We start from the raw sequence: 11,014 nt of genomic DNA on the forward strand, positions 1-11,014 counted from the left end.
AGGGCCTGGTATAGATCTGCAGGTCTCCCGAGTGACCCAGCTCCTGGCGGCGCTGCCTTACTTTCTCCATCCGTAATGCGTGGGTTCTACTCGATTCGCGGCTACCGGTAATGGCGGGCTTGGAGCTCCTCACCCGGGGGCTGGAGCTGGGTAAGGTGTCACCCTTTACGAGTAGCCTTGGTCTTCCTGGCTCCGCGCGGAGGGCAATCCTCGGCTGCAGCCCACTTGGAAACCCCGTTAAAGACCCCAGTCTGCGGAACCCTGCCCAAGCCTCTAAACAAGAATAGCACTTGGCCAGATCTGACAGATCTCTGAGAGTCCCTGGTTTGAAAAACCAATGCCGGCAGCGCCACCTGCTGTCAAGAAAACCAGCGCCGGAAAAGGCCGCGCGAGACTGCGGCGCCGCGCGCTATTGCGCACGCGCACCGCCCCGGGCCCGCCCGCGCGCCCGCGAGGTACGAAGTGCGCAGAAGCAAGTCTTGGGGGAGGAGCTCAGGACGAAGCCGCCCTGCACTTTACCTACCGCGCCCATTCAGCCTTCTCTCAGCGATGTCTTAAACTACGTTTCCCAGAACCCATCCAGGCCTTGCTTTCCGGTGGCGTCAGCGGAAGCGGTGACTGGATTAGGCCGGGCCACACAGAGGCCGGCTTGGTCACTATGGAGGAGATAGGCATCCTGGTGGAGAAAGCTCAGGTGTGGTGGGGCCTCGGTCGCGGGGAGAGGGCGAAGCCGACCTGGATCGGATTCTGAGTGACTTTGGGGATCCAGGCGTGGGTCTGAGTGATTTCGGAGGCCTCAGTAGAGAGCTTCGTGCCGATCCGAGGCCTGGGCTGGGTGGATGAGTGATGATAGTAGGGCTTGGGAAGCGGGGCTGGGGAAACGGTGACGCTAGAGGTTCTTTGGGGCTGAATGATTTCGAGGTTTAGGTGGAATGCTGTGACATCGCTGGGCCCGGCGGCATTAGGGATGGGTGATGTATGGGATTCAGCCATGGGGCCGAATGATATATTAGGCTGAGCTGGGGAGCTGACTGATATTTGGGGCTTAGCTGGTGTTGGAGCGCCAAGTAATATCTGTGATCTGGCCGAGTGATGTTTGAGGCCTGCCTGGGAGCTGGGTGACATATGGGCCTAATGTGAGTTGGAGTTCATGAGGGATATTTGGGGGGGTAACAGTAATACCAGGACTGTATGAAGGCATGGTGATTTTCACCGTCAATTGAGGCATCCCTGTAGTATTTCGAACCTGTTGAGGGGGGCTGGAGGGCATTGGGGTCTGGTAAGGAGTTGATCAGACATTTAGGCCATAGATGGGAGTTGGGACATTGAGGACATGTTACAAGTGGCATATGATACCAGAAGATCTGTTTGGAAGGCTGTGTGACCGAGGAGCTTGTTAGGAGCTGGGTGACTTCAGGAACCTCTTTAGGGGGCTGAGAAGTTCCCAGGATCTATTTAGGGTGCTGCATGATGTCAGGAACCTATTAGGGGCCAAGTGACTTCATGGTGAAGTGGGGAGGGGGGCTTTAGATTCTTTCATAAGGGGACCTTCTTCCAACCTGAATTTCCCTCCGTGGTCTAGGATGAGATCCCAGCCCTGTCTGTGTCACGGCCCCAGACTGGCCTGTCCTTCCTGGGGCCTGAGCCAGAGGACCTGGAGGACCTCTACAGCCGCTACAAGGTACATTCAAGCCAGTCCGCAAAGTATCAACGTTGTTGTTGTTGTTTAGTCACTAAGTCCTGTCTGACTCTTTGTGACCCCATGGACTGGAGCCCAGGAGGCTCCTATGTCCATGGGATTTCCCAGGCAGGAACACTGGAGTGGCAAACAGGGGCTCTGTAAAAACCTAAAGGGGTGGTATGGGGAGGGAGGTACAAGAGGGAGGGGACATATGCATACTTATGGCTGATTCTTGCTGATATTTGGCAGAAAGCAACAAAATTATGTCAAGCAATTATCCTTCAATTAAAAAATAAATAAAAAAGGATACTGGAAAAGGATACCATTTTCTTTTCCAGGGGATCTTTACCAGGGAATAAGACAGGGAACTCAACTCTATACTCTGTAATGTCCTAAATGGGGAAAGAAACTAAGAAAAAAGAGTGGGTATATGTATAACTGGTTCACTTTGGTATATACTTGAAACTAACACAACATTGTAAATCAGCTATATGCTAATAAAAAAAATTAACAAAACAAAACCAGTCTGGACCCTGCACAGGGCTCAGCATCCCAAACTTCCCCTACCTTCATTCCTTGGCTCAGCAAGGCCTGGAACCATCCCCTGCTTCTCCACTGTCTGCTCACAGAAGCTGCAGCAGGAGCTGGAGTTCCTGGAGGTGCAGGAGGAGTATATCAAGGATGAGCAGAAGAACCTGAAGAAGGAATTCCTCCATGCCCAGGAGGAGGTGAAACGAATCCAGAGCATCCCGTTGGTTATCGGGCAGTTTCTGGAGGCTGTGGATCAGAATACAGCCATCGTGGGCTCCACCACAGGTTCATGGCGCTGGGGGGTGGGGGTGGGGGGTTGTTTACCCAGCTGTCCATTCAACAGCTGTTAACTATTTCCTGCCATGTGCCAGGAACTTACAATGGCAAACAAGGGAAGATAGTGTTTTTAGTGTTTAGGTGTAATAGTGTTTTTCAGAGTATTTTCAGTCTGATGCAAAAGTAGAAATATATTTTACATATTTTAGGTTCTCTCCCTTTCGCTGTTCTCTATAAGTATGTATATATAACTTATACAGTAAAAGTTTGACTGAAGGTTTTTAGCCTCATTGTGGTGTGATACGTAATTAGTTTTCTATTCTGTTCCATTCTGTTTTGTTTTAAACAGCATTCTGGTCATGACTATCTAAAATAATTTCACAACTACTACTCAGGTCAGTTCAGTTCAGTTGCTCAGTCATGTCTGACTCTTTGCGACCCCATGAACCACAGCACACCGGGCCTCCCTGTCCAGTACCAACTCCCGGAGCCTACCCAAACTCATGTCCATCGAGTCAGTGATGCCATCCAACCATCTCATCCTCTGTCGTCCCCTTATCCTCCTACCCTCAGTCTTTCCCAGCATCAGGGTCTTTTCAAATGAGTCAGCTCTTTGCATCAGGTGGCCAAAGTATTGGAGTTTCAGCTTCAACATCAGTCCTTCCAATGAACACTCAGGACTGATCTTCCTTTAGGATGGACTGGTTGGATCTCCTTGCAGTCCAAGGGACTCTCAAGGGTCTTCTCCAGGGAGTAGGGCCAAAAAAAAAAAAAGTCTTCTCCAACACCACACTTCAAAAGCATCAGTTCTTCGGCAGTCAGCTTTCTTTATAGTCCAACTCTCACATCCATACATGACTATTGGGAAAACCATAGCCTTGACTAGACAGACCTTTGTTGGCAAAGTAATGTCTCTGCTTTTTAATATGCTGTCTAGGTTGGTCATAACTTTCCTTCCAATGAGTAAGCGTCTTTTTAATTTCATGGCTGCAATCACCATCTGCAGTGATTTTGGAGCCCAGAAAAATAAAGTCAGCCACTGTTTCCCCATCTAGTTGCCATGAAGTGATGGGACCAGATGCCATGATCTTAGATTTTTGAATGTTGAGCTTTAAGCCAACTTCTTCACTCTCCTCCTTCACTTTCATCAAGAGGCTCTTAGTTCTTCTTCACTTTCTGCCATAAGGGTGGTATCATCTGCATATCTGAGGTTATTGATATTTCTCCTGGCAATCTTGATTCCAGCTTGTGCTTCCTCCAGCCCTGGGTTTCTCATGATGTACTCTGCATATGAGTTAAATAAGCAGGGTGACAATATGTAGCCTTGGTGTACTTCTTTCCTGATTTGGAACCAGTCTGCTATTCCATGTCCAATTCTAACTGTTGCTTCTTGACCTGCATACAGGTTTCTCAGAAGGCAGCTAAGGTGGTCTGGTATTCCCATCTCTTTGAGAATTTTCCACAGTTTGTTGTGATCCACACAGTCAAAGGCTTTGGCGTAGTCGGTAAAGTAGAAATAGATGTTTTTTTGGAACTCTCTTGCTTTTTCGATGATCCAGGGGATGTTGGGAATTTGATTTCTGGTTCCTCTGTCTTTTCTAAAACCAGCTTAAACATCTGGAAGTTCACGGTTCACATACTGCTGAAGCCTGGCTTGGAGAATTTTGAGCATTATTTTACTAGCGTGTGAGATGAGTGCAGTTGTGCGGTAGTTTGAACATTCTTTGGCACTGCCTTTCTTTGGGACTGAGTTGGGACATGCAATTTGAAAACATAGGTGAAGTGAGATTGGGCTCTGGTTAGGACTCAGTTATTATGTGAGAGCTGCTGTTATTAACATGGGTCTAGGTGCTGCCTTCCTGATGGTCATTGTTTCTGCGTCCTACCTGTCTTTTCTTGCTTCTGGCCTCTGCTCCTCCAGATCAAGCCATATGATTGTAAAGCTTGTGGGGAAAGGTGTGTGACTGGACCCTGGAGTTGGTAGTGAAGGGAGGGAGAGATCCAAAGTGAGTGTGTCTTTGATCTGTTGAACTCAGGGAGAGTGGCTCTCTCTGAGATGGCGACATGGGCAGAAAAGCAGCCTTGTCGAGAGAGTGAGGGCAGCCTGGAACATTACAGGGAAGTGTCTGGGAGGCTACAGGACAGCCAAGTCTGGAGGTCAGGAGAAAGACTGAGACTGGAAGGAGATGTGTGTGTCACTACCATAAATGTAGAAGGTGGACTGGGGAGGTGAGATAGAGGAGTCTGGGCAAGCCAAGAGTCTGTGGCAGAGACCTCGATGGGAACGGAGGAATTCCCTGCTGGTCTAGTGGTAAAGAGTCCACCTGCCAGTGCAGGGGACACAAGTTCAAGCCCTGGTCCAGGAATATTCCACATGCCGCAGGGCAGCTGAACCCATGCACCGCAACTACGGAAGCCCGTGTGCCCTAGAGCCCATGCTCTGCACTAGAGAATAGCCCCTGCTCACTGCAGGCAGAGAAAGCCCTCTCGTAAAGAAAGCAACAAAGAGTCAGTGCAGCCATAAACAAATAATAAATTAGATAGGAGAGGATGGTGCTGAATCGGGGCAGAGGTCCCTGGGGAGGATGGGAGGGACTGGTCAGAGAGACACTTTAGGAGGCTAGCGGAAGGCCATGATGACTGACAGGCTATGGAGGGAAACAGAGGAAAGCCCAGGATGAGGCTTAGGTCTCTCTCTAGTGACTCGGGACCACAGGCCTCCCCGAGACAGGGCCCAGGAGGAGGAGCACAGGTGGGGGGAGATAGGAGAGCACACTGAGGCAGTGAGTGAGACGTGCTGGGGGACATCCAGGGCGGGGCATTCCAGGGGGCTGCTGGTCACCTGGTCTGGAGCTCCAGAGTTAGGGGTAGAATCTGCAGCTTCTCATTTTCCCCTTTCCCTTCTCGTCCTTCACAAAGGCTCCAACTACTATGTGCGCATCCTGAGCACCATTGACCGGGAGCTGCTCAAGCCCAATGCCTCGGTGGCCCTCCACAAGCACAGCAACGCCCTGGTGGACGTGCTGCCTCCCGAGGCCGACAGCAGCATCATGATGCTCACCTCAGGTGAGGGGGAGCCCAGGGCCGGGGAGGCCTGAAGGGACCCTGCGGGCCAGGCTGGGAGCCCCAGCTCTGCTCTCCCACCAGATCAGAAGCCAGACGTGATGTATGCGGACATCGGGGGCATGGACATCCAGAAGCAGGAGGTGCGGGAGGCCGTGGAGCTCCCACTCACACACTTCGAGCTCTACAAGCAGGTAAGGAGCCAGATGTGGCAGGGGAGGGAGAGGCCGGGTCCGCCGGGTCTCCAGCTGGTGACGGACTCCCCGGCTCATCCTTCTCTCCACCTCTGGGCTTCAGATCGGCATCGACCCACCCCGAGGCGTCCTCATGTACGGCCCACCTGGCTGCGGGAAGACCATGCTGGCCAAGGCCGTGGCTCATCACACGACAGGTGAGCCGCTTGGCCCCTCCCCCAAGCTCTGGTCTTCTGGGCTTTTCCAGCCTTGCCCTCAGCTCTCTCATCCTCCCCAGGAAGTAGCGTGGCATGGCGATTAGGAATGTGGGCTCTGGGGTCAAAGCCCCAGTGTGTGTCTTAACGTGTGGAGCTGCCATCCTGGGGAGGTGACTTTACTCTTGTGCCTCAACTTCCTCATCTAATAAAACATTCATTTCATAGCATGATTGTGGAGAGAATTAATGAAATAATAACATAGTTTTCCTTTGGTGGGTCATGACCTGTTAGTAATTATGAGTTCAAATTCATGGGTTCTAACCAGCATTTTAAAAAGTAAAACAGAACAGAAAACACCAGAGTTCACCCCACATACTAAGAGCCCATATTGTTTGTGCAACTTAACGCACACAAATATGCATACACCTGTCTGCTGCGGTTGTACAAATGTATTTCTTGTAAGTTTCAAACAAAGATGTCTGAAAGTCACTGTATTACTGTTTATAAAGCCTAAAAACAGGATTCTTAAAATCTTAATGTACTAAGCCAGGGAGCAGTAGAGGGTATTGTGTAAGCAGTGAGTCAGACTGCCTGGGTTTTTGAAATACGGACCTCTTAACAACTTCTTATGTAAGGTTGTACTACTTATGTAAGTTAGTTTATGTAACTTCTTGGCAAGTTAGCCTCTCTGTGACTCCATTTCCTAATTTTCTGGATTATTCAGAGGATTAAATCAATATAAAGCTTCTAAAACTGTACCTTGGCACATAGTAAGTATAGTAAATATTAGCCATTATTGTGATCATTCATTGGTTTAGCAGATCACTGAACTTCTGCAGTCCCTGGTGTTGGGATAGAGTGATGAGCCAGACATGTCCCCTGCATTGGAGAATTTCCCAGTTTGGCTGAGGCAAAAAGGAAAATAAACACTTAGAACTCAGTCATTCAATATTTATTGAGCACTTGATACATAACAAGCTGTGTCCTAGGTGCAGAAGACATGGCCGTGAACAGAACAAAGTCTCCATACCTCATAGAGGTGATATCTTAGTTGAGGAAGTACTTAAACAGATGAATGAATAGGTCCTATGTCATATGGTGCAAAATGCCGGAGGAGAACAACTAAGAGGCAGGGAGACAGGGAAAAATGGGCTGTAGCTTTATGTGCCAGGACTGGAGGTGGTCAGGGAAGGCTCTTCTGAGGTGACATTTATGTAAAGACCTAGAAAACGCTTTTGAGAGAGTGAGTCACGTGAATGTCTGGGAGATGGAGTGTGTCAGGCTGAGGGACTTCGCTGGTGCAAAGGCCTTGAGGCAGGTATGTGCTTAATGTCCCAGAACAGTGAGGAAGCCCCTATAGTTGAAGCTGCGTGAGCAAGAGGTCATGGTAGGAAGTGAGCCTCCAGTGGGGACAGTCTACAGAGTAGCAAATGCCTCAAGGAAGGTAGTGGGATAGCCCTCCAGGAGGGTTGTCAATCCATTCTGCATAGGCCTCTCAGAGAGGGGTCCCAGAAGAGAGGTGTGAGGAGTCTGCCAGGCACTCCGTAAGGAGAGGGAATAGCATTTGAAAAGGCCAGGGGGTGGGAAAGAACTTACCTAGGGAGTCATGAGTAGTGGTGAGTAGACGTGACTAAACTCTGGGGGGGCAGGGAACTGGTGATTTTGTCCTTTTGTGTTTCCAGTGCCCGCCCAGTAGCTGAATTGTGGTAGGTGCTCAGAAAATAACTGATGAAGGCTGACTGAAGGAGGGGCTGTGGGACCAGAAGATGAGGCTGAAGAGGTCAGAAAGGGCATAAATATAAATCATCTTAGTGCTAATATAAGAGAGTTTGGCTGTTGTCCTGAGAGCAAGGTGGTTGTAGACAGGCCGAGTTCAATAGAAATACATTTGGCCCTGGAACAACAGAGGCTTGAACTCCGAGAGTTCACTTGTACCCAGATTTTCTCACAGGATGCCTGGTTGGATGAATCCACAGATGCAAAACTGCAGATACGGGGGGCCAGCTGTAAAGTTATACACAGATTTTCTACTACACAGAGGGTTGGCGCCCCTAAACTCTGTGTTGTTCAAGGGTCAGCGGTAGAATGCAAGCTATATATGTAATTTAAATTTTTAAGTACTCGTTTTTTTAAACACGTTAAACAGGTGAACTTAAGTGTAAAATATATCTATTTCTTATTTAATTGGTATATTCAAAATGTTATTTTAACATGTAGCAGATATGAAATTTGAGTTTTTTCTATAATTTTGTCATTGTAGTAAAATATATGTAATGTAAAATTTATTATTTTAACCACTTTGTGAGTGTACAAGTGACAAGTGCATTCACAGTTCTGTGCAGTCATCACCACTATCCATTTCCAGAACTTGTTCATCATCCCAAACTGTAACTCTGTACTCATTAACAATAATTCCCTATTTCTCCCTTCCCACCATCCCTGATAACCCTCTATTCTACTTTCAGTCTCTGAATTTGCCTGTTCTGGGCACCTCATGTATGTGAATGAGTCATATGATATTTATCTTTTCGTGACTGCCTTCTTTCACTTAGCATAATGTCTTCAGGGCTCACCCATGTTGGAATATGTCAGAACATACTTCCTTTTAAAGGCCAAATCATTTTCCACTATATGTATAAAGCATATTTTATCTGTTCGTTCATTTGTTGATGGACATTTATTGAGATGTTTTACTTTTTTTGGTACTGTCTTTTGAAGTCTGGTATGTATTTCACACTTAGCGTACATCTCATTTTGTTTGGACCAGCCACATTTCATTTGCTTGTGGCCAGTGGCCACCATATTAGAGAAGGACAGGGCTACAAGCTGCACAGCTCCTAGTTTATGACCAGGTCTACACCGTGGATTCTGTGTCTCCTTTCTCTGTGGTACCTGGAAGGAGTGTCCTGAAGGTTGCTCCGAGCAACACAGAGCCACATCCAGACACTAACAAACAAGTTAAACTCTTAAGAAAAGATAGAAAGGTGAGGCAGGCCCAAAGCAAACCTGTTGTCAGCCCCATTGCCACTTGTTACGTCAGAATATGTGCTGCTGATTCCTGACTCTTGCATGGTATTCAAAGGTGGGTCCTTGGAGCAAATGGAACTGAGCTCCTGGTGAGGCAACATGATGCCTTAGTGTATGAAAAACTTGTTTTCTTGCTGGTTTTTGTAAGCACTCTGAAAATCCACTTTTTTTTTTTAAATATACGTTGGATTCCACGAATGCCTCTAGCTCTATTTTAGAGGCATGTTGGAGTACAGACACATTTTTTAAAATAACCCGATTTTTAAATGTTGAGCCAAAAAATGGCACATCCCTAGGCAGGATTCACAATTTGGGCTGCTGGGTCTCTGAGGGGTACGAGTGAGTAGCTGGTCCTCCTGACTGGATCTAGGACCCTGCCCAGGTCATGACCACTTGGAGTGGGCATCCAAAGAAATGGATGTCCTGAAGGGATGCTCAGTTTCAGTTAAAGTAGTATGGGGCCCTATAGGCAGGAGTCCCATTCTCATCTGACCCCTGTCATCCTGCCATCAGCTGCATTCATCCGCGTCGTGGGCTCAGAGTTCGTACAGAAATACCTGGGCGAGGGCCCTCGCATGGTCCGGGATGTGTTCCGCCTGGCCAAGGAGAACGCACCTGCCATCATCTTCATAGATGAGATTGATGCCATTGCCACCAAGAGATTCGATGCCCAGACAGGGGGTGAGTGATGCCCACACAGGGCCTGGGGTCTTGGGCAGCCTTGCCTACGGGATGCCCTAGGCTGACCGTGTTACATACTCTCCAGCTGACAGGGAGGTTCAGAGAATCCTGCTGGAGCTACTGAATCAAATGGATGGATTCGATCAGAACGTCAACGTCAAGGTTTGGGATTCAGGATGGGCAGGGGAGGTGTGGTGTGGGAATCAGAAGGATGGAGGCTGGCCTGTGAGGGGACAGCTGTTGCAGGGGGAGGGAGAGTGTAGAAGGGACAGAGGTCTGAGCTGGCCTGTCCCCAATGCCAGGTGATCATGGCCACAAACAGAGCAGACACCCTGGATCCTGCCCTGCTGCGGCCGGGACGCCTTGACCGAAAAATTGAATTTCCACTCCCTGACCGCCGGCAGAAGAGACTGATTTTCTCTACTATCACCAGCAAGATGAATCTCTCTGAGGAGGTTGACTTGGAAGATTGTATCCTCCTTTAGAAGCAAGGGGAGGTCACCGTTGGGAATGGGGGTTGTATCTCCACCTCTGCCATCACCACCACCCAGATTGAGCAGGTGGGAGACTAAGGTCTTGGGAGAGGGCTGATAACAAAGACAGCCCACGAACAACTTCTGGCTCTGGGCGTTAACCCTGTCGTGCAGGGAATGGTTTCCTTAACACATCTGCCACAGATGTGGCCAGACCAGATAAGATTTCAGGAGCTGATATCAACTCCATCTGTCAGGAGGTGAGTGATGGTTTCTGTCTAGATTGGGCAGGGGTGTGTGTGAAGAGCCTTCCTCTTGAAACCACTCTGCCACGGTCCTTCTGTCCCTCTTTGCCTCCCTGGGTCTTGGGCTGCGTCTGTGTCTTCCTGCACCATCACTGGAGGCGGGGGGTGCAAGGAGTAGGTTTTAACTCTTATCCCTTGACAGAGCGGGATGTTGGCTGTCCGAGAGAATCGCTACATTGTTTTGGCCAAGGACTTCGAGAAAGCATACAAGACAGTCATCAAGAAGGACGAACAGGAGCATGAATTTTACAAATGACCCCTCTGCCCAAACCACAGGGGCTGGGGGCTTCTCTCACCTCCCCAGACTCTTTCCCCAAACCTAGTTCTCTTTCCTCTTTACCCAGGATTGATTTATTCATTAAACAAATATGATTGAATCTGTTTAATTTCTCCTTACAAGTTTAACTCCTTTGGAGAAGCTGGGCCTTGAATAGGATCCTCTGTGCCCCTCCTGCTCTCCTGACAGATATGCGGTTGAGGTACGTGGCCTGGGTTACAGCTTGAGGGAAAAGTAAAGAATTCACACTAAATGGCTTCAGAAATTTGGGGGAAAGGATGGAAAATGAACAGCCCATGACCACAAAAT

At 48.7% G+C, this 11,014-nt stretch overlaps 1 protein-coding gene across 1 annotated transcript; it reads left to right on the forward strand.

The window, feature by feature from the left end:
- The first annotated feature begins 538 nt into the window (after positions 1-538).
- On the forward strand, positions 539-10,805 carry PSMC4 (proteasome 26S subunit, ATPase 4). Its single transcript, XM_061139294.1, has 11 exons — positions 539-694; positions 1,583-1,681; positions 2,311-2,497; positions 5,408-5,554; positions 5,636-5,745; positions 5,849-5,942; positions 9,483-9,650; positions 9,736-9,812; positions 9,953-10,121; positions 10,328-10,383; positions 10,571-10,805. The coding sequence occupies exons 1-11, from the start codon at positions 659-661 to the stop codon at positions 10,682-10,684; spliced, it is 1,257 nt and encodes a 418-aa protein (XP_060995277.1). The 5' UTR covers positions 539-658; the 3' UTR covers positions 10,685-10,805.
- The last annotated feature ends 209 nt before the right edge of the window (positions 10,806-11,014 follow it).

Source organism: Dama dama, chromosome 4 (genome assembly GCF_033118175.1).
Source record: "Dama dama isolate Ldn47 chromosome 4, ASM3311817v1, whole genome shotgun sequence".
NCBI lineage: Eukaryota > Metazoa > Chordata > Mammalia > Artiodactyla > Cervidae > Dama > Dama dama.

Coding starts and splice junctions, on each gene's coding strand:
- PSMC4 (XM_061139294.1), top strand. CDS start 659: ATGGAGGAGATAGGCATCCTGGTGGAGAAAGCTCAG. Junction 9,813..9,952: donor ATCAGAACGTCAACGTCAAG/GTTTGGGATTCA, acceptor CCCCAATGCCAG/GTGATCATGGCCACAAACAG. Junction 10,384..10,570: donor TCAACTCCATCTGTCAGGAG/GTGAGTGATGGT, acceptor ATCCCTTGACAG/AGCGGGATGTTGGCTGTCCG.